Source organism: Eleutherodactylus coqui, chromosome 12 (genome assembly GCF_035609145.1).
Source record: "Eleutherodactylus coqui strain aEleCoq1 chromosome 12, aEleCoq1.hap1, whole genome shotgun sequence".
NCBI lineage: Eukaryota > Metazoa > Chordata > Amphibia > Anura > Eleutherodactylidae > Eleutherodactylus > Eleutherodactylus coqui.
The window spans coordinates 45,437,520-45,461,149 of NC_089848.1; the positions used below are offsets into that span (position 1 = coordinate 45,437,520).

Below are 23,630 nucleotides of genomic sequence, written 5' to 3' on the forward strand. Positions count from 1 at the left end.
TGAATGCACCTTAAAACCGGATTCACACGAGCGTAAGTGTATCTGCACGCGTCTGAGAGCTGCGTATTTGCAGAATGAACACTGCTTTTTTTCTCACGCATTTTACTGTGCTTTTTGCTCCCGCGAGGCATATTCATTTGCACGCGGCAAAGACGCACCGATTGAAATGGCTAATTAGTTCCAGATGTCTTCTTTTTCCAGCAAAATTGCCCAGTATTTCACGCATTTCGTATTGCGTACGCACCTGTCCCCAACCCTCTCCCCCACTGACTTCTATGGGGAACTTTGGTGTACAAATACACAAAAAAATGGTGCGAGTTCTATCTTTCTTTTTTTGTGTGCCCAAAAATGTGCACACCACAAGGTGCACGGTGCCATGGAGGTGTGCTGCTGAGGTAAGCCCCCCGCCATTAATTCCTGGCAGGTCTACCACACGGTGCACGGTGCTATAGAGGTGTGCTGCTGAGGTAAGCCCCCCGCCATTAATTCCTGACAAGTCTACCACACAGTACACAGTACCATGGAGGTGTGCTGCTTAGGTAAGCCTCCCGCCATGAATTCCCAACAGGACTACCACACGGAACAGGGTATCATGGAGGTGTGCTGCTGAGGTAAGCCTCCCCCCCCAGCCATGAATTCCTGCCAGGACTACCACACGGTACACGAGGGGGGGCATGGATGTGTGCTGCTGGTACTGCTGAGGTAAGCTTCCCGCCATGAATCCCTGACAGGACTACCACAAGGGACACAGGGTATCATGGAAGGGTGCTGCTGAGGTGAGTCTCCCACCATATATTCCTCGAGGACTACCACACAGTACACGGAGGGGCATTGAAGTGTGCTGCTGAGGTAAACCTCCCGCCATGTATTCCTCTAGGACTACCACACGGGTGTCATGGAGGTGTGCTGCTGAGGTAAGCCTCCCACCATATATTCCTCGAGGACTACCACATGGTACACAGGGGATCAAGGAGGTGTGCTGCTGAGGTAAGCCTCCCGCCATGTATTCCTCTAGGACTACCACACGGGTGTCATGGAGGTGTGCTGCTGAGGTGAGCCTCCTGCCATGAATTCCTGGCACGGTTACCACACAGTACACGGGTACCATGGAGGTGTGCTGCTGGTACTGCTGAGGTGATCCTCCCGCCATGTATTCCTCTAGGACTACCACACGGGTACCATGGAGGTGTGCTGCTGAGGTAAGCCTCCCGCCATGTAGTCCTGTCAGGACTACCACACAGTACACGGTGTGCCATGGAGGTGTGCTGCTGGTACGGCTGAGGTGATCCTCCCGCCATACACACACGAGCAGTCAGCTGTGAGGAGTGAATGACGAGCCTTCCATGGCTGCTCCCGGGAGGGCGGGCACAGCTCATTCACGGCCAGGAACTGACAGGCACAAATGTAGCAGTGCCCTGCGAGCAGCTGACGGTCTCCTCACACATGGATCATGGACGCCGCGCTCAGCAGGAAGCTGCATGACATAGGAGATTCCACACAAACTCTGACTGCAGACTGAGGGAGGGAGCAGCCCGTTACCGTGTATGAGCCACGGCGGCCATGGACAAGGCGGCTCAGCAGCACAGTGGAGGGGGCAGCAGTAACAGCAGCAGCCGGAGCAGCAGCAGAGCCACCTCTGCAGGGTCCTCTCCCTCGTCTGGTGCCCGGGGACTGCTGGCAGGACCTGGGAGAGTTAACCAGCAGCAGGCTGTGGCGCTGGCATCCGACGGGGGAGCCGAGCAGCCGAGCGGGGGAGGAAGGGACCAGCAGCAGCCGAAACAAGTCGTGGAGGGGGTGCTGAGCAAGTACACCAACCTCATCCAGGGATGGCAGAACAGGTAACTGGCCGCTGAGAGCACCTGGGCACTGCCAGCCTATGTGCATAGACTAGTGCCCCCTTGTAGATGCTACCAGTCTGTAGGGTGATTACCTTGTCTTTTTGGATGTGGCCTTTAACGGAGGCCGAGGATTGTCCGTGCCCCTGGGTCTGCGCCGCGGTATGGGTGCTTCTAATTGGAACCTAAAATAGTTCACAATATTTGGGAGCGTCTAAGGAGATCGGTTGGTGAAGTCCGTTTGGGAAACTTTATTTTTCTTTCTACAATTAAGTGACTTTTGACCTTTTTTATGGGCTCACGTAGATGAACTCCTGCCAGGGGGAGAGCCGGGCTGTTATGTAGGGATCTGCAAGTATTGGCACAGGCGGCACTGGTTTTGGCAACAAGGATGGCATACAAGTTTTGTTTTTAGACACACAGATTCCAAATGTATCAAAATGACTTGCTAGAACTTCTATCCAGGGGCCGTGGCTACCGGACAAGGGGGGTTTAGTTATGACTGCTAACACATCCGTATGTATGGGCCTAGTGTGTGTATATATAAAATATACTCTGCTGTTTACAAGGCAGATCCACAGTAGCTGTCTATTGGATTTCTGGAAGTGAACGCTCCCTGTCCCAAGACATGTCACCCAAGTTCTACAATATGGGCCTCCTGTATATCCTAAAGTAAGAGGGTCCTAATCCTCAGTTGGTATATCAGTAGAGTTGACCGTTCCACTCTGACGCTTTTACTGCCAAGATAATTTGCACACATTTAACGAAGACGTATGAAATAAGAAAAAATCACATCTATATATCTGCTAGAATCCGACATTGGCAGATTGTGGAAAGTAACACTGAGGACTTTACAAACTTCTAGACCCCTTCCTGCAATGTTGCATAAAGTTTTCTGGGTAAATCAATGCCTAATTAGGCTGTAAGCACACAGGCGTACTAGCCGGCACTACGCAGCGAATGGAAGCTATTCATTCCTATGGGTTTGTTCACAAGCGCGTCTATTTACCTCCGCATTTCGGTCGTGCAATAAACCCCAGCTGCGTGCTCTATTTTCCTGCACGTTTGCGCACCATAAGTCCCCTTACAAGTCAAGGGGAATACAGAAGTGCAATATGCTTGGAGAGGTGTAATTGTGCAGGAAAAACAACACATCTTGAATTTATTAGGCCAGTCCAATAGCTGGAAGTATCCGTGCATATTTTTTCCGCTCACAGATGTGCATCACGCGCGAATCCGAACAAAATATACACGCCGATGCGCGTGCAAAAAAGCAAAGTTCGTTCTGCAAATACGCATTCACTTGTGAGAAGCCTGCCTAAGGCTTATTTATAGGGGCGTATGTTGGCTGCCGTTTTTAGGGCTGTCCAATATACGCTGCCATCTGAGCTGTCTATCCTCTTCCCTGCCCCTCTCCTCCTCCAGCTGTTTGCAATGGGAGGGGATGGGGGTGGAGATAAGCTCCCGCTCCTTGTCCACAGCCAGCAATCAGAGGGAGCTTAGCTCCACCCTGTCCTGCCCCTTCCATTGCAAACAGCCAGAGGGGAGTAGAGAGGCATAGCCAGCTCAGATGGTAGCTTATATCGTCCGGCCGATATACGCTCTCACATGTCCGTATATCGGCCGGGTTTTTATGCCCGGCCAATATATAGTGTCCCTTTCTGCAGGGGGAGGAGGTGGGCAATGCACTGAGCTCCTGCGCCCTCTCTGCCCCTTGCCACTGTTTGCAATGGGAGGGATGGGGTGGAGCTAAGCTGCCTTCATTAGGTGCAGGGGTTCCTTTTTAAGATGTGCAACTGCTAATCTGACCATAGTTCTAGAAAACCCCTTTCCTCCCTTTCCCAATCTGTGATAACCGGAGGTGTATTTACTCCCTGATTGTCAAAGGAAGTATGTACAAAAGTTCATGTGTGGCCCCCCCCTGCGGTCAGTGGAGGCTGGATGCTTCAAGGGGTTCTCCAGTTCTGATATGAAACGTTAAAGACAGATGCACCAGGGTTAAAGTAATAAATCAGTAGTACTTACCAGTCCTGGCAACCCAGCCCTGTGGTCTTCCTGGTCTTTTGTTGTGAAACGGACACCATCTGACTGATGCAGCTAATTGGAGGCCGCAGCATTGCAGTTACGATTTCCTGGCATCATGGCGCCCAGTATGTGAGCGCTGATGCCAGGAGAACAAGCGGGGATTCTGTAGAATCTGACCAGCTACAGGGGTCATGTGGTGCTTCGGGAGGACCCCAGGGCTGATGACGGGTAAGTACTCCTGTATGTGTTTGTCATTAAAATTTCATGTTGGAAGTGGACAACCCCTTTAAACCTTTCCAATCCAATTTTGGATTCACGATTTCCTAAAAGGCTTTCTCTTTTAGCTGTTATACAACAGTGCCATCTGCTGGCTAAAGCCAGTGTGTGTGTGACAGAGAGGCTCCGACAGCGGAGTGGTTGGCAATAGACGGTAAGAATATCCTGTCGGACGTCTTCTGACATTGGAGCTATACAAGCTTCAATCAGAATGTAGGAAGACATTAATGACCGTGGATTGGAATGTGGTTAAAGGGAATCTGTCACCATCGTTGAGCAGCATCAGTTAGTGATATGTACACTGCTTATAGTGATACGTCTGCTGTATGTATCTGTGCAGTAGTTTGGGAGAAACTTGCATTTTATTAGTACCATAGCAACCACACCAAGAACTAGTCTTCGATATTCATGAGCTGCAATTAGCCCCGCCCACGGCACCCTCCAGCCAATGATTGACAGCTGTCTCCCTATGCACAAGACTGGGCATAAGTTATGCCACAGAGCCAGGTTTTCACCATAAATAATGTATGAGGTTATTGCAGTCAGTATTCTACCATTGCAGGTAAATTAGCGAATCTATGTATTTGTTGAGAAATGCATGTGTTTTTTCAATTTACTCTGACTTTTATTCTGTGCGGCACGTTAAAAGGTTTGCAGATTTCATCAGCAGAGAAATTGGTTAAAATGACAATTTTTCCATGATAACCATGAATTTCCTTTCATTTACTGACAATGCAAGTAATTGTGTTCCCTAAATAATGAGTCACTCTTACCGGGAGCCGGCATGTACTTGTCATAGCTGACACTTGGTAGTCAATTAAAAGGAATGTCAGCCTTATGATGGGCCGGTCGTCTAGGTAAGGGCTGCACACCGATAAGACGGGGCATTCAGTTAAAGGGAAACAGTCATCAACTAAGTTATGGTGCTTATGGTTTAGGTGATGTGGAGTCCGGAGAGGCTCGTTTTATACTCGCTCGCACCCCCAATCCTGCGTTTTGCTCCTGCAAACTTGGGGCGCACTCCTGTTTATTCCTATGGGAGTATGTGTGCACAGACTCCTGAATAGTCCAGCTGGCTCAGTACACACACTGACTTTGCTGGGGGCCCGGGTGAGTATGAAAAGGGCCTCTCCGGACTCCACAACACCTAATCGATAACTTCGCTTATGGTGCTCATAGTTTATGATCGCTTTCCTTTAAGGCTGGGTTTACACAGGGCGGATTTGCCACAGAAATCTTGCGGTTTTGCCACAGCGAAAAGACGTGAGATTTCTGCAGCTTCGCCGCATGCTTTTTTTGTTGCAGTCGGCTCGGAGAAAAAAAATTGAAATGCTGCGTACTGTGAATCCGCGCCGCAGCGTCGGCTAATCCTGGCTTTACTGCGACGGATTATCCGCCCCATGTGGACGAGAATTTTGACACCTCTCGTCCACTTGGCTGGCTAATCCTGGGATTTGCGGCAGCGAATTTCCGCGACAAATCCGCCCTGTGAACCCAGCCTAAGGGTCCCTCCAAATGAGCATATGTGCAAAAACGATTGCGTAAGTGCAGCGCATTTGCACCGCAAACACAGCATTTTTGCGCATTTTACTGTAGTCTTTGCGCTTGCAGGGTCAGTTCACATGGGCGTGGGACACACCCCTGCCCTGATTTTAAGGCTAATGATTTGCAGATATGCTGTTTTGTGTTTTTTGTTTTTTTTTCCCCCTCTGAATTGTACAGCGTATTGCGCAATTTCACAGGTATTGAGTGCACATTTGTACACCTCCCATAGACTATGGGGCCTTTGGTCCGCAAATGCGCACAAAATAGAGCATGCTGCGGCTTTTTTTTTTTTTGTGTGTGCACGCAATGGAGGCACAAAAACGGCTGACAAGAATGAGCCTATTGAAATCAATGGGTTCTGTTCTCTGCATATTGTGTGCACAAATTTTACTATGCAAATACATCCGTGTGAAGGAGCCCTAAGTGATGGTTCAATGTCTGTATATAACTGAGCAAAGACATTGGCTATGAACCTGGGCCATCTGCAGCCGGAGCTGGCTGTGATTGACAGCCGCCCTTCCCCTGCAACAGTGGGGATCAGTTTGATCCCGGCTATTAAACTTACGTGTCACGATCAATATTGATTACAGCACTTAAAGGGTTAACAAAGAGAGAGAGAGCGAGCACACCTATGATGAGTGATAATACATTGCAGTACTTCTGTACTGCAAAACATTATCAGAGTGATAAGAGGATCGCATATTCAAGTCCCCTAAAGTGAGATAAAGTATAAATAAAAATAGGTAGAAAATGGTAAGTAAAGGAAAAAAAAATTGCACACTTTCCTCTGTTTCAAAAAAATAATGTAAAAACCCTCCGCTTGCTAGTGTCGCACCTGTAACGACCTGTACAATAAACTGAACCCCCTTTTTATCCTGCACGCTTCTCTGACTACTTTACACTGTATACATTGGTGGTCTTAAGACACTACATGCTGCTCTGATTGGTCAGCGCTGCTCCTGTTGACAACACTGGTTAATCAAAGCAGATGTAATGTTAGTCCGGGCCCACACAACCATATGGTAATACCCTTCGTAAAAATCTCTGTTTCAACAGCATATAGAACAGCGCAGTGTCAGGTGCCTGCGCGCACATGCGCTGCCCTACACTGGCTTCCTGGTTTCTTCTTCCTTCTCGTCTCTGCTAGCAACGTGTGTAAAAAAGATGAAAGAAAACAAAAAAATGCACTCCTAGAGACTATGGCTCTTGCGCATGTAATACGCGGTAAAATAAAACCTACTGCGTTCTTCTTTATGCAATAAACCTATGCAATAAATATACCTAAGTGTGAGTGGAACAATGAAAATCAATGTCCTTTCACTGACGCTATTTACTGCGTATAAGGCGGCCACACAGGCGGAGTTTTGCTGTGGAATCTGGAGCGGGCGTCCACGTCCGGGTTCCGTAACAATAACCCTCCATAACATGCTATGGAAAAGTGATTCTTCATGCGCACGAGCGGAAACCGATTGCGGTTTCCGCTTGCGGAGGAAAAAAAAGCAGCATGCTCCATTTACCTGTGATTTCCGTACCAACTGCTTTCATTGCAGTCAATGGACGTCGTCTGACCCGCGGGCCGTCAGTAATTGACTGCGGACGGGCCATGGATTTTGCAGAAAAAGCAGGAGTTTAAAAAAAAAAAAAATTTGTTCTGCGCATGTCCAATGGCGAGCCGCGCGGACCGTCCGCTGTACAGATTCAAGAATCAGAAAGAAGGTATGTGTGGACGCCGCCGGGACTGTATTCCGCATGCAGAATCTGGCTCTACCGTATGCACGCAGCGTTCGTGTGAGCGCGGCCCTAGACTAATGACGTATACTAACGCACAGCGAGCATTAGGAAGTCGGAGAAGCTGGTGTGGTCTCTTTGTTTCTCCAGGACTGGAGGGTCGCTTTAACTTCGCAGCCATTGTATGTATAGAACAAACAGGAAAGTGTGGTGGCGACGGTGAGCAGTTTGTGCACCATGTATGACAGGCTACCGGTCAGCGGCTCCCTGCAGCAGACGAGGGGGCCCGATCTCCATCTATAGCGTTGGCTGTGTGGCACACAAGTAATCCGCAGGGCTGCAGTGGGGCTCGGTTATTGCTGTGGGTTTTCCATACATAATTGATTAGTATTTTGTAAATGTTTTGCTATTAGAAGAAGCTTGTTAAACATTTAGCAGACTTAATGGAATGTTAAATATTGTATAAAAGAGGAGACTTAAGCTCTTTCTTAGGTTCTGCTGCACATCTTGACGCTCCCATTCCATAAGACAGAAGGCATATTGTTCGGTGATTCTTATATTTTTATCACATTTTTCAAAGTTAGTAACCATCACCAAGAAGTGACGGGCGGTGGTTGGATGGCACCCTTCACCTGGTCTCCAGCTTCACTCACTTGGATAAGCATTGGCTGGCATCTGAGAGCTGTAACCCCCACCGATGTCCTGATGAAACCTTAACGGCTTTTTATTGTTCGTTCCTCCTTTCGCTGAGTTTTCAGTAGTTTGGCCTTCATCCTATGAACGTCTGCAGTTGACTTTGCCGTACTACGGGAATCGACTGACAAGTGACCCTGTCACTTAAAAAATGGGGCTTTTTAATTTACCGTTTAGCTGCCAAATTCTGGCATGCGTTACTTAAGACTTCCTCTTAATATAGAAAAATATATAATTTTAAGTTCGCCATACCTTATTTAATGGGTAAATGACATTTTCAATCTGTTTTAGGGATTAAGCACAATCTCTTAATGGGATTTAACGTTCTGAAATATTTATTTAATGCATATTGAATGACAGTCGTTACTTGAGACTACTTAGGACTACTTTATCACTGACTTAAGCAGAGCATCCTCGGACACAGTGACACTTCACAAGTGCCCCTCGGCATGGTCCTGGCACATTTATTTAGGGTTACTCTATAATGGGAGACTACAATCCATACGAGGTCTACAAACCCTGAGCTCACGAAAGCGCAGAACATCTAGAATGTACTGGATTATGAGAGAATGGCATCAGTTCTCCTAAAATGATGATTCCCGAACAGATACCGCAAACCTCTTAGGCTGATCTCACTAGCGTTTTTTTTTTCAGCGTTAAAGGGGTTGTCCCGCGGCAGCAAGTGGGTCTATACACTTCTGTATGGCCATAATAATGCACTTTGTAATATACATTGTGCATTAATTATGAGCCATACAGAAGTTATAAAAAGTTTTATACTTACCTGCTCCGTTGCTGGCGTCCTCGTTCCCATGGAGCCGACTAATTTCCGCCCTCCGATGGCCAAATTAGCCGCGCTTGCGCAGTCCGGGTCTTCTGCAGTCTTCTATGGGGCCGCTCGTGTAGAATGCCGGCTCCGTGTAGCTCCGCCCCGTCACGTGCCGATTCCAGCCAATCAGGAGGCTGGAATCGGCAATGGACCGCACAGAAGCCCTGCGGTCCACGGAGACAGAGGATCCCGGCGGCCATCTTCAGCAGGTAAGTATGAAGACGCCGGACCGCCGGGATTCAGGTAAGCGCTGTGCGGGTTGTTTTTTTAACCCCGAAACGGGTTTTTTTTTTTTTAACCCCCCCCCCCCCGTTCGGCGCGGGACAACCCCTTTAAGCACGTTTTTCAAACTTCGCGCTAAATTTTGTAGAATGTCTCTATTGATTTCAATGGAGCTTCTCAGACAAGCTTTGGAGCGCAGCGCTTCTTGCGTTGCAATTTTCGAATGCTGTCTGCTCTATTTTAGTCAGTTTTATATTTTCACACTTCTCCACTGTAGCTGCGGCAGCAATAGTTATTAACAGAGCTGATCGGGGTCTGCACCTGGTGGTCACTTGATCATTGGGTCACATAGTGGAAGTATTGCTTTCACCTTCTTAGTACATAGAGCTCATTCAGCACTATGTATCCGGGAAAGGAGGAGGCAGAAACGGTTAAAAACTGGAGTGCAAAAATAGAAATAAAAAGTGCGATGCTTAGAAAATAGGGCCATGATTTAATTCAATTCAGTGGTGTTGGGGAGCCCAGCGGGAAGAGTGACAGTGGGGCCATGAGGGTGAGGAGGGAGGTGTGTGTGTGAGCGCATCAGCCAATCCACAGCTGTGAGAGTGACCTGGCTGTCCCCTGTAACTCAGACCAGCCAACCCATGCCTCCACTCATACTTCCAGTGGAGACATAATGCACCAGTAGCGATAAAAAGTTAAAGGCCTCCAAGGTCCAACCTTGCATAGATTCCTTGTATAATTTACGCAAGTTTCATTTATAAACGATATATAAAAATCTGTTCTGGGGTGGCCATGCCCCTCCTGTAAAGCCCCACCCACTTTAAAAAAATAAAGTGTGTCGAGTGCAGCGCAAAAAAGTTAAAAAATTACTCACTTTTTTTGTAGAAATCCCCCTTCTCCAGTAGGGTGGGCACTTCCTGGCTTTCTCCTCCTGTATGGAATGTGGTTATTTAGGGTGTAGAGGACTCAATCACCTGCTCTTCAACAATTGTCAAAATGGAATTCGCTTTAGTCAAGTTGTTGGATTATTTATTTATTTTTTTTAAAAACCTTTTATTTTCGATTACTCTTCCCTTAATCATATTAAGACCGGCGTTTACAATACTGGTCCATTTCACCCAAAGTGCCTCTGTTTATCTGTGTCATCTGGGCTGATAGAAAATATGGCCGTGATTTAATTCAAAGCATTGCACTTTGTATGTCTATTTTTGCACTCCAGATACATAATGTCCCAAAGTGCTTTGCAGGGCTGAAACTCTTCAGTGTGTTAAGTATCTTTCTGTATGCGGATTCTAGAATTGGATAAGGTAAAATATGCGAATAAGATGTTGACACGGCACAGCTGACCAAGCTTGTGTGTGCAGTATATTTCACAAAGGGTTCACACCTGCATTGGGACTTTAGTCGCCCTTTGTTTTCTTATCTGTTTGAAATGGGAAATAAGAAACATAATAATATAATAATCTTTCTTTGTATAGCACCAACTTATTCCACAGCGCTTTCAAGCACAGGAGAACACAGGCAATACAACAAATTACATGTGATATACAATCAGTTTGAAACAAACAGGGTGGGCGATACAGCAGGTACAAGGGGGGGGGGGAGAGGCATGGGGGAACACGGGCAGTATCAGTATTACATGTGGAAATCAGTTATTAAAGGGGTTCTGTTAGCAACATTAAAAAATGTATACTCATCTGCGTTCTGCCCTGCATCCCTGTACAGTCTAACCTGTGGAAAGAAAAGGGTTAAAAAAAACAAAGTAAATTTACCTAATGCCCGTTGTATTTCTTCCCTCCATTGTTTTACCTGGCGTGTGAGGGGTCATCTCCCAGCGGCTCCTGCGCGGACGTCAGATGTTAGACGCGGCCAGGCCAATCAGTGGGCGACGCAGTGGTCACAGCAGTGGCAGAAGTTGGCACTTTATCAAGTCATGTTTATGACGAAACGCGTTGTGCATTAGAGAATAAAGAGGAGCTTCATATGCTTAATTGCTTTCTGGAGAATCATAATTCCATAAAGAGCGCGGATCCATTTTTCTGTTCGTTTCTTGACGGATCTCATCCATATTGGGACACGTAGGATCGGCTAGCTCTCCTGCCTGTAGCCCAGCGGGATATAAGGGGTCTCCGGATCATACAGTTAAGGCTCACCAGGACATGGAGGTGGTAGTGGAGACCTAAGCCTAGGCTCCACTATACACCGGGTAAGTGCATACCCAATCTGTTTAGTATCCAATTGCATTCCTGCACATATAGGAGCGCTATCCTCATTTACTCTCTGCACTGCGATAGGAAGGCTGCCGGAGGGACATCAGGAGAGCAGCTGGTTTGTGGTGAACGGCCCGGTAAGGCACAGGTGAGTATACTTTTTTTTTTTCTTTTGCTGACAGAACCCCTTTAAGGAGCAAACTGGGTGGGGCCAGTAAGGAGGTACAGGGGTAGAAGTCGAATGCGATTAGCAGGGTGGAAAGTGTGGGGAGCCATAGGGTGGGGCAGAGGGACTAGGTCAGAAGGTTTGTCATGCCTCCCTGAGGACGTACATTTTTAAGGCGCGTCTGAAATTTAGTGCAACGGGGATTGTCCGGATGCCTTGGGGTAGAGCATTCCAGAGAATGAATGCTGCTCTGGTGAAGTCCTGGAGGCGAGCATGTAAGGTTCATATTAGAGGGGTGTTTAGTCTGAGTGCGTTAGCGGGTCGGAGTGTGTGGGCTGGGTGGTGTACAGACAGGAGGGAAGTCATGTATGGTGGTGCAGCGCCATGGAGAGCTTTGTGGGTGACTGTGAGGAGTTAAAATTTAGTTCTGCAGTGGCAGGCAGAGTGTAGAGACATGTGAGAAACGGCTGGATAGACAAATGTGCTTAGCTGCCGCATTTAGTATGGATTGGAGAGGGAAGAGTCCGGTGTGGGGAAGGCCAATGAATAGCGAGTTGCAGTAGTCGAGTCGGGAGTGGGTGAGCGTGACAAGTGTCTTTAGCGTGTCCGTGGTGGGGAATGCCGTATTTTAGCAATATTCCTGAGGTGCAGGTGGTATGTTTGGGCCAGAGATTGGATGTGGGGGGTAAAGTAGAGGTCAGAGTGCAGTGTGACCCCCAAGGCAGTGGGTGTGCCATCTGGGGGTTATTCTGGTGCCAGATACTGATATGGAGATGTTGGTGAAGGTCGGTTGGAAGGCGAAAAGACGAGAAGGTCAGTTTTAGAGAGGTTGCGTTTGAGAAAAAGGGAGGCCATGGTGTTGGAGACAGCGGACAGACAGTGGGGATATTTTGGAGGAATGGTTCAGAGATGTCACGGGAAGAGGTGTATAGCTGGGTCTCATCAGTGTAGAGATGGTATTGGAGGCCAAATTTGCGGATGATTTGTCCATTGGGGCTGTGTAGATGGAGGAGAACAAGGACTGAGCCCTGGGGGACCCCAACAGCGAGGGGGAGAGGAGATGGAGTCAGCGAAAGAGACGCTGAAGGAGCGGTCAGAGAGGTAAAAGGAGAACCAGGAGAGAGCAGTATCCTTTAGGCCGATAGTGGAGCATTTATAACATTGTTTCTTTCTCTGAAAACGTGAAAAGCAGTTAGGAAAAATTTGTAAATAGTATGAAAACGCTCACACAGACGCTTGGCAAAACCCGCAATTTGCTGTGGTTTTATTTAGCTTTTGGCCGCTGGTTCCTGCTGCCGGCGGTGTGTTTTAGCGCACACCATCATTGTGATGGGTGATGAGGTACGCTGAAAAATAGAGCAGACCGTTCTCAGAAATCGCAGCGCTGGAAAGTGCCGTCCAGCGCTGTGGTCAGTTCAGGGTTTCTGCGCCTCTGCTCTGTTTTTGAAGAAATGAAGCTGAAATTAAGTACAATATTAGCAGATAGTTTTTCACCCATTAATTTCAGTAGGGCTTAAAAAACACAAACAACCCCCCCCCCCCTCCCGAAAAGACTTAGGCCTCATCTCCACAGGAAAATTAGATTTAAGTTGAAAAGATCCTCGCGGGTCTCCTGCATGCCTGATCAGCACCCATAAGGAATCATTGGGACCCCTCAGGTAATAAAATATCTATGAATGTCATTTCCCCCCGGCATGCGGATCGCACCCGCAGCATGCTCCATTTTCTGCAGATCTCCCGCACAGACGGCTTCCACAGGCACAGAGCGGTGACCCCTAACCCGGGTAGAGATCCATTTTCCTGCGGTAGCAATCGTCCTATCTCACGAATTAATAATTATATTAAATTTTTCTCTAAAATGATAGCAACTAGACTAAAGGCTGATTTTTAACACGATTTTTCGCTCCAAAATCGCTCACGGCCATCTTTTGAGCGATAATCGTTGTCTCTCATCCCCTGCTCGGAGCGCTCAGCTGTATAACAGCCGGGCGCTCCGAGCAAAGAACAGCTAGATACAGAAGACAAACGGCCCTGCTTGTTTTCTGCATACCCTGCTCTGAGCGCTCAGCTGTATAACAGCCGGGCGCTCCGAGCAGAGAACAGCTGGATGCAGAAGACAAGCAGCCCCTCTTGTCTTCTGTATTCCCCGATCAGAGCGCAAGGTGATCGCTCAACGTTTGAGTGATCACCTTGCGCTGTAAAAAGCACACAACGAATCAAAAAATTTTTTGAGCGATAATCGCTGTGTCTAAACCAGGCTTAAACCCACTCATGCCCCAGCTTATCAAGAAGAAACAAGTTGGCTTTGTCCCTGGAAGAGAGGCCAGGGACAATACCATCAGGGCGAGGTCACTGGCCACAAGGTCCCATAAGCTAGGGGACCCACTATGCCTAATCTCAATAGATGCAGAAAAAAGCATTCGACAGGGTCAGGTGGGAGTTCATGGCAGCGACATTGGGGAAAATAGGCCTGGGACCCAGATTGATTGCTTGAATTATGTCATTGTACCAGTCCTTCCGCGCAGGTGAGGCTAAATGGGTGGCTGTCGCATCCCTTCCAAATTAGGATATGTGACACTTCAGGGCTCCCTCTCTGTCCCAAGGTGATGGAGTCTCTGGATGCCATAAGTAACAATCCTTCCATTAGAGGGATCCATATTGACAACCAGATCCATAAACTAGCATTATACACAGACGACATGCTGCTGTACATCACATCCCTGAGTAGATACCCCATGCTTCTACAAGAATTTGCTAGATACAGTAGGTTTAGCAATTTTAAAATTAACATTCAGAAATCCGAAATGTTAAATATTTCCATCCCGGCGGGAAGGTGGAACATCTCTGAGAACTCTTCCCCTTTTAAGTGAAAAAATTCTTCCATAAAATATCTAGGAATCCAACTTTCAGCTGACCTAAGGGTGAACGCCCACAGACGGATTTCTGCCGCGTTTCCCGCAGCTATTGGGTTCTACTGAACCTAACGGCTTTCTGCCTGCCAATGCTCACATGCGGAATTCTACCGCGGATTTCCACAGCGGTAAAAAAATGGCGGCATGTTCTATTTGCCACGGATTTACGCAGCAGGAGGTCCCCATTAATATAGCAGTCTCATTTAATATAGGAATTCCGTGATCACCAGCAGGCACTTTTTGTTTTTAATCGCGGTACTCCCGCTGTGTAAATCCGCGGGCGTATTACGCGACGCTCGTAGGCATAAGCCCTAAAACTAACTTTTGAATTAAATTACACACCTTCATTTTGTTACTGGAGACTAAGGAAATGGCATACTCCACCGCTCTCGTGGCTTGGGAGGATTAATGTACTAAAAATGGGCATTCTATCAAAAATTCTATGTATCTTCCAGATGGTCCCTTGGGATATTCCTAGTTACTATCTTCCAAAGCTCAGGAAGCTGGTGACTAGGTTTGTTTGGCATAACGCCTCACCACGCATCAGCTATAAAACCCTAACGAGGCATTAATCTGAGGGGAAATCTTATCATGAGGGGCAGTGCAGGACCCCTGAATATCGGTCGGGGGCATTTAAAGGGTTAACAGATCCGAAGAGCAGCAAGGCTTATTTGAGCTGTTGCGGCCGGGTTTCGGCTGTAAGAAATATCTGGCACCCACGTTGTATGCAGCGGGATCCACCCGCAACCCCCCCTCCAGGCAAACCCCATGTATGGACATATGAATAGCTTCCTGGAATGGAACCTTCTCGTAAGTAGGTTCACAGAAGCAGAAAGTCCAATTGTTAAAGGGGTTGTCCCGCGCCGAAACGGGGTTTGTTTTTTTTTCAATAGCCCCCCCCCCGTTCGGCGCGAGACAAACCCGATGCAGGGATAAAAAAAAACAAACGGGTAGTACTTACCCGAATCCCCGCGCTCCAGTGACTTCTTACTTACCTTGTGAAGATGGCCGCCGGGATTTTCACCCTCGGTGGACCGCAGGTCTTCTGTGCGGTCCATTGCCGATTCCAGCCTCCTGATTGGCTGGAATCGGCACACGTGACGGGGTGGAGCTACGAGGAGCCGCTCTCTGGCACGAGCGGCCCCATTCAGAAGAGAGAAGACCGGACTGCGCAAGCGCGTCTAATCGGGCGATTAGACGCTGAAGATTAGATGGCACCATGGAGACGGGGACGCTAGCAACGGAACAGGTAAGTGAATAACTTCTGTATGGCTCATAATTAATGCACAATTTACATTACAAAGTGCATTAATATGGCCATACAGAAGTGTATACCCCCACTTTGTTTCGCGGGACAACCCCTTTAAGTAAAACGCCCTTCACAGCTAGGACCCAACTAAAATTTAACTTTTTATTTATGTTCTATAAAATACATAAAAGGCACAAACATGAAACAGAGGTCTGTGCTATCCGATACAAAAAGTGTCGGAGATAAATATTTGACCACAGGACAAAAATCATAAACATACACAAAAAGATTGATTTGGGGTGCACACAATCGTACAGACAAAGCTCACTCAACCAGATATCAGTCCCTCTTATTAATTATTTGGGAAAGACTGATAGTGGAGCTTTCGGTGGTGTGTACTTCGAAGATAGACTTAATAGTCGTATTCTTCAGAGATGACTCTATTAGTATAATCTTCCCGGGTAATAGTTATACAGGCCCGGTTTGATGATGTGTACTTCAATAAACTCTATATATCTGATTTGTATGGGTAATATTTTTCCCAACTCGTGGTTTATCTTAACGCGTTTCTCCGCCGATGTATGGCGGATCATCAGGAATTTGAGAAAATAGAGTTGTTCGTAATGCATAAGATTCCACTTGTTATAATGTGAAAATAGTAGGATCAGGTATATAACCAGTCAGTATCAGAAGGTCAAAGGTCGAGATATAGATTACTGAAGATCGTAATCATAAATGGGTAACGTTTAGGATTAAACATGTGGTTAACCCTAATGACCTATAATATAGGCTGGATGGATGGATAGATAGATAGATAGATAGATAGATAGGGGTATGCTGTTAGGCTATATAGGCCAATAGCATAGTCACCCTATATATGTCTGTCATAGATTTAGCAGGATAGCCGATGGCCTATTGTGCGTATTAGGCTAAAGGAAAATCGGTTGCTGCTTAGTACCACAGTTAGTATCCCCTGTCTGAGGTGATCAAATACGCTGACCAGAGGTAGAGGTACTTAGAACAACATATTTTCCCAGGGGAAATTAAATTACCTGGGTAGATATAGTTAATGGCATATTTTTGTACATGCCCAGGCCTATCAATAGTTAAAGGGGTTGTCCCGCGCCGAAACGGGTTTTTTTTTTTTTTCAAAACACACCCCCCCCCCCCCCCCCCCCCCCGTTCGGCGCGAGACAACCCAGATGCAGGGGCTGAAAAAAAGAACAGCACAGCGCTTACCTGAATCCCTGCGCTCCGGTGACTTCTATACTTACCGGTGAAGATGGCCGCCGGGATCCTCTATCTCCGTGGACCGCAGCTCTTCTGTGCGGTCCATTGCCGATTCCAGCCTCCTGATTGGCTGGAATCGGCACGTGACGGGGCGGAGCTACACGGAGCCCCATAGAGAACAGGAGAAGACCTGGACTGCGCAAGCGCGTCTAATTTGGCCATTAGGCCATTTTAGACGGCGAAAATTAGACGGCAACCATGGAGACGAGGACGCCAGCAGCGGAGCAGGTTAGTGAAAAACTTTTTATAACTTCTGTATGGCTCATAATTAATGCACAATGTACATTACAAAGTGCATTATTATGGCCATACAGAAGTGTATAGACCCACTTGCTGCCGCGGGACAACCCCTTTAATGGCATGTAGTTATGCATGCTCAGGCCAATCAATGGTAATTGGCATATCATTGTACATGCTATGGTTTGAATATAGCTAAGTCAAAGCCTTGTCTATTTGATTAGCATCTAAGAATTGTATTATGCAGCTATCCAGTCCAATCTGAGCTTGCCTGGTAGAGATAAACTAATACATATAAAGATGTTAATGCAGAGACATAGCCTCCGGCCCTGATGGTAGGCGGGGCATTAATGTAAGTAGGGGATATTCTGCACTTTCATATATCTATAGATTAAATGGGACAAGAAGGTAGGGGTGGCGCTCAATGGACTCTCTCTTGGGTTGGTCCCCATGGCCAGAAAACCAGGGGGGGATTTGTTAGACGGGAAGTCTGTGGGTGAGACACAGAAAATGTTGAAATGTTTTGTTTTTTTCTTCTCTTTTGTATGGATGATTAGAAGGGACAGAAGACGACATTAATCTAGCAATGTTACATATGTCAACGGATAGTTTCTCTGTACTCACAAACAGTTTTTAATATTTAAACAATATTTAATGTGCTAGACTGAAGTTTTGAAAGTCATTTGCATATGGAAGCTAATAAAATCCTATTGAACATAAAAGAACCTCAATGTTGATATAAGGAAGAGGGAAGAAAGTGAGGGCTGGCGAAGACACACAGAGCACCGAGAGATTCATGGAAGTGGGGAAAAGATTGAAAGGACTGAAGTACGCCAGAAGTTCTCATAGAACTAAAATAACTAAATATGTTATCACTCAAAATAAGCATTATATATAAGCTGATATCCCCGGCTTCGCCCGAGTTACTTTGGTGTTTATCTGGTGTTCACATGGAAAAGCTTATGAAGTCGTGGTTACTTTAGAGATGCTGAGGAAAGAAATATGTTCACCATTTTGCATGGTTCTTTGCGTTTAACCATGCGACATTTCCTCTATATAAAATGACATCAGGAGGTGAGCGAATTAGATTACGTACGTAAAATGTGCGCGCTAAGTCTTTTGCGCTTAGAATTGAATAATCTTTACTTTTACTATTTATGACATAATCTATGCTTGTGCCAAATTCCATGTTTCTACGACATCGGGAAGTTGGGGAATTAGTGGCGAGTCAGTCAGTGAGGGATCTCGTCTTTTTATATATATACTTTTTTCCTTTTCTTAGTGTTGCACAAGCTACAAATGCTACATTAGGGCTGACAGAAAGTGGAGTATCACTAATCAGATTTTTTTTTTTTTCCCACATTTTTAGCAAACTACTGTAATCTGATTGGTAGCCTTGGCCAACACCACTTCTCTTTGCTTGTTGTCCCTCATGTGGTCCAATATTCCTAATTTCTGCATGGACATTCTCCAAGGTTGTTTGTCTTTTCTGTTCTCACACAGGAACAACTCTCATTTTAGTGACAGCGTCTTGCCATCTCAGCCTCCAGGATATTACTCCGGAAATAGAATGAAATATTTGTTTTCAACCTGCTCATCCAGATTACAGCTAACACATCACCATTACTAAATAACTGACAGCACAGTTCTGCAGGAATATTTGTCATTGTGTTTATCACGCAGAAGGTCAAAACGACACGTTGATAATCTGTAAACAGTCTATCCAGACAAAAAACCATGATGGAAAGATCAACATTTGCATGAAAACCTTATGGGAACGCTATAATTATGCCACTGTGCTCCCAATGACTTCTAGATACTGTATAGGAGACAGAAAGTTTGTGCATCTGTAACAAGGTGAACCGAGGATTCCTCACATAATGGCTGTCAAAGTATATTCCTGATCCCCATAAGGTCAGCCTTGTGGATTATCTCTACACAATCTCTTCACAAGTCCTAAGTTTTATTTGCCAAAACCAAAATATTTCATAATTATAAAAAAAATCATGTAATTTTTTAATCAATACCTCCGCTTGTGGTCATTGAATAGGAACCTTCATCATTTACTTGAAGATGAAGTCATGTGATGATTGTACAGGTACACGACTCAATACCTTAACAGCCATGGCTATTAGGAAGCTGCACACATTGGGGCTTATTTACTAATGGTGTCTAAAACTCAGACATAGCAAACTAAGGGTGCGTCTCTCTGCAGGGTTAGGAGGCTGGAAGTCGGGAGCAGTGCTCTGAGCTCCCGCCCCCTCTCTGCCTCCTGTCCACCCCCCTGCACTATTTTCAATAAGGAGAGGTGGGACGGGGGCGGAGCGAATTCCCAAAACTTAGCCCGGCCCCCGTTCTACCTCCTCTCATTGCAAATAGTGCAGAGGGGGCGGGAGCTCAGAGCACTGCTCCCGACTCTTCCAGCCTCCCCCCCCCCACCCCCCCACCCCCGCCGCAGAGAGAGACGCCGTATATCGGTCGGCGTGAAAACCCAGCCGATATACGGTCATCTGAATGCGCCCTAAGGGTGTATTCATATTTGTGATTTTTATTTTTTCCAATTGCAGAAAAATCGCAACAAAACAAAGTTTGATAAAGGTCCAACTCCAACTAGACAGTCTTAAAATACTGGGAAACGTCTGAAAGTGTCTAAAACACATTGTAAATGGTGAAAAGCATGTAAAACAGGTTTTTGGCGCAATTTGCTTTAAAAACACCCAAACAAAAGACTACTTGTGTTTTGAATAGTAAACCTGCCCCCCATGTGTCTAGACACTGTTCTGATTACTGTGTGCCTATGTGATCCCGTGACTATCAGCCTCTGGGTGTAAACAACGAACGCTCCCGATCACGGAACTACAAGCCGTAGTTTCGTTCCCTTTAGCACCAACCTATTTTGGGTCAGAGTTATTTTTTCAATGGCTCTATTTTGGGATGCTTTGTAATATATTGATCATTCTACAATTCTTCTTAGTTGGAAAAGTTAACTTTATTGTACTGGTTGGTAGAACTACAGCAAAACCAAATATGTCTAGTATTTTTTTTTGGTACTTCTCAACACTAAAAAAAAATGTTTTAATCGAATGGAAGTCCTTTTTGTGCCGCCCTATAACTATCTGCCCACGTAGCTCTATATGGGCTTGTTTTACTGGGACAGTTTGCGCTTTTTATTGGTGCAATTTTGAAGCAGATAACCACTTTCAGACGAGACGTGACCCATCTGAAAGTGGCCTTAGGGCTCACTCTCACAGGTGTATATTGTGAACTTTTTTTTTTCTTACACGCATAATGTATAGTAGGCAACAAACATGCATGTAACATACGTTTTTACTGCATATTTTATGCACCTATCGCCTGTAATGGCCGTATTGGGAGACGCTGGGTTTCGTTAAAAGTGCAGGTCTGAATTATACAGCTTAGTAATGTTCCTCATCAGAAGTAGTTGTACCCATAAACTACCACAGTAAAAAAAAAAACACTATATGGCGATCATTAACCCTTTGCAATCCAATTTTGGATTCAGGGTTTCCTAGGGGATTTTTTTCTTTCTGCCATTATACAATGGCGCCATCTGCTGGCTAGAGCCAGTACTGTGGTATGTGACATGCTGGAGAGGCCCCTGATAACAGAGCGGCCAGTAATCTACAGTAAGAATACCCTGCCGGACGTCTTCCGCCATCGGAGCTGTACAGCCTTCAATCAGATGTCAGACAGTGGATTGGAAAGGGTTAATGGGTTAAAATATGTCAAGGTCCTATTATACTTTCAGTATTATGACCAAACCTGGAGTGAGACAAGGCTGCTGTACAAAAAATAGGATGCCATATAAAATGTAACATTGTAATGTCCTTTACAAATAATGGAAAAAAATATTTATTGCAGCATCTCAACTGTATGTAGACCTGAATTACACAACTAGTACAGGAGATACATGTCAAAAACTAGCAGAGCTGCCTGGGAGGAAATGTGACTGTCAGAGATAATTCATCAGAGGAAACTTTGTGGCATAATACCAAAATCAACGGACACTTATTTATGCCAGAAAGCAAACTGAACTCACACAAGTTATGCAAACTCACAGTAAATATTGAGGGAACGTTCCTGCGAGGCTTAATAAATGTAAAGTTTCATTGCTTTTCTACGTTGCTTTATTAGGCCGGGCTCATATGACCGTACGGCAATACGCTGCATAAAAAATCGCAGCGTTTTACCATTGCAGGGAACTGCGTATCCCTGCATCTTGTCACGTTTTTGCACATGTGTGCCCCTGCATGAACCGGGTATTTTTACACACGCTGTCCTGCACTGGGTTCCTGGTTTCTTTTTAACTTTCCCCTCATGTTTCGTAGCAACATGCATAAAAAAAAACACTGTACACAAGCAATGCACCCATAGAAAACAATAGGGCCGTATTCTTCAAAAATCGCCTGATTATCATTTAGGATTTTATGCAGATTAAGGCCCATTTACACCAGCTGATTATTGCAAAAAAATGGCTAATCTGCCATCGTTTTAGCTGTAATCGGTGCGTGTAAATGTGCGCCTATCGTCTGATCGTTAAATTCAGTCCAACATAAAAATCGTCCCTCACCTTTTATCAGCAGTTCTCCACGGCCTTGGGCTATTAGCTGCCTTCAGTAAAGGCTTCATTTGCATACCTAAATGGTATTTAAGTTGCTGAGTAGCTACTTAAATACTAATTAATTTTTATGCAAAATGATCGCTTAAAGCTGTCACTCAAACTGTCGTTTGAGCGATCTTCTGCCCGTGTAAAGCAGCCCTTAAACGCTGATCTGAACAGCGATCATTCAGTGTAAATAGCAGCCGTTCAGTACTGAACAGCCACTGTGTTAAGTGAATGGAGAGGGGCGGGGGAGAGCTAGGAAAGAAATCTCCACCAGCCCCCCCAGCTGAACAAAAACCAGTGATAATCCTTTTAGCGAACTGGTAATATGCGCAAATATGGCCTCCAATCTATTGTGATAAAATGCATCCTAATCACCACCCGCAGGTTACAGTCTTAAGGCCTATTTACACGGAGCGATAATTGCTCAAAAATCGCTAAAAAACGATTGTTTGAGCACTAATCGTTGCGTCTAAACACGCGGCCATCGTGCACTTTTCATGTATTGCTAGCTGACTGTTAAATTCAGTCCAACCTAAAAATCGTCGTTCAGCCTTATCAGCAGTTCTCCGTGGATAGTGCTGATACCATAGTGCTGGAGAACAAAAGAACTGAAAGCAGATAAGAGCCATCGGCCTATTAACTGCTTTCAGCTAAGGCTTCATTTACACATCTAATTGGTACTTAAGTAGCTGAGTAGCTACTTAATAGTTTATGCAAAGTGATCGCTCTAAGCTGTCACTCGAACTATCATTTGAGCGATCTTTGAGCGATCATTGCTTCGTGTAATTGGGCCTTTACTGGGCTCATAGGCTAGTGGGTGAATATTAGACATCCCTGTATCTTCAAGATCGTAGCCTATATCTATCACAATATGTTTTGAACTGTCTTTGGAGTACAAATAATTATTGAAATGTATTAATTGAATGGAACTAGCGTACCCGTGTGCTCTGAAATCCTTACTATACAATGTGTGTCCAATACTGGCTAGACATTCTGTAGTCATTAGAGACCCGCTAGTGACTTGGAAGGAGAATCGATCCTCCTTTAGAGGCATAGATCAGCAGTGTGTAACTCAAACGGCAAATATTGCCCAATGTATGCTTTGTTTCTTATTGTACTCTACCTTGTGTTCTTTATACCGTATGCTATAATATGTCTCACACGATGCATCACCATTATGTGGCCTTGTCGTTGATGTTGAGGTTTTGTTGCATCTTGCGGCAACACTTTACTATGTTATGTCGTCTTTTACTCATGTACTGAATGGTACAAAAGTCAATAAGATTTATTAAAACGAAAAAGTGGCGAAACTACACCGATAAACCAGAATATTAAAACCACTGAAAGCTGTAGTGAATAATGTTGATTGTTATTACGAGGGCACTTATCAAGACTGAGCTCTAGTTACAAGTGAACAGTAAGTTGGAAGCAGGAAAAGTGGGCAAGTGTTAGGATCTGGGCAACTTTAACAAGGGTTGAATTGTGATGGTATATGTCATCAGAAAATTACCTACTGTTTAAATTGAGTCTTTTTGTAACTTTTTTTTTTTTTTTTTTTTTGTAGTGTTGCCAGTAGGAACACTACAAACAAGGAAGAAGTGACTGACTGGTTAACCGCTAACTTGGTCATTAAGCTTGTTGATGCCTTTGGGGAGCATAGACTAGATCAAATGGTTCCATTCCACAAAAGGGCTACTGTAGCACTAATAGCTGAAAGTTAATGTTCGATATGATAGAAGGGTGTCAGAACATACAGTGAATTGCAGTTCGGTATGTATCAGAG

The 23,630-nt window shown here is 45.6% G+C and overlaps 1 protein-coding gene across 1 annotated transcript in view; it reads left to right on the forward strand.

The window, feature by feature from the left end:
- The first annotated feature begins 1,251 nt into the window (after window positions 1–1,251).
- The window catches only part of OSBPL10 (oxysterol binding protein like 10), a 361,435-nt gene continuing 339,056 nt past the window's right edge, over window positions 1,252–23,630 (forward strand). Inside the window, exon 1 of the mRNA XM_066584791.1 lies at window positions 1,252–1,838. Coding sequence (XP_066440888.1) covers window positions 1,561–1,838 — 278 coding nt within the window. The 5' untranslated portion in view covers window positions 1,252–1,560. The remainder of the gene's footprint in view (window positions 1,839–23,630) is intronic.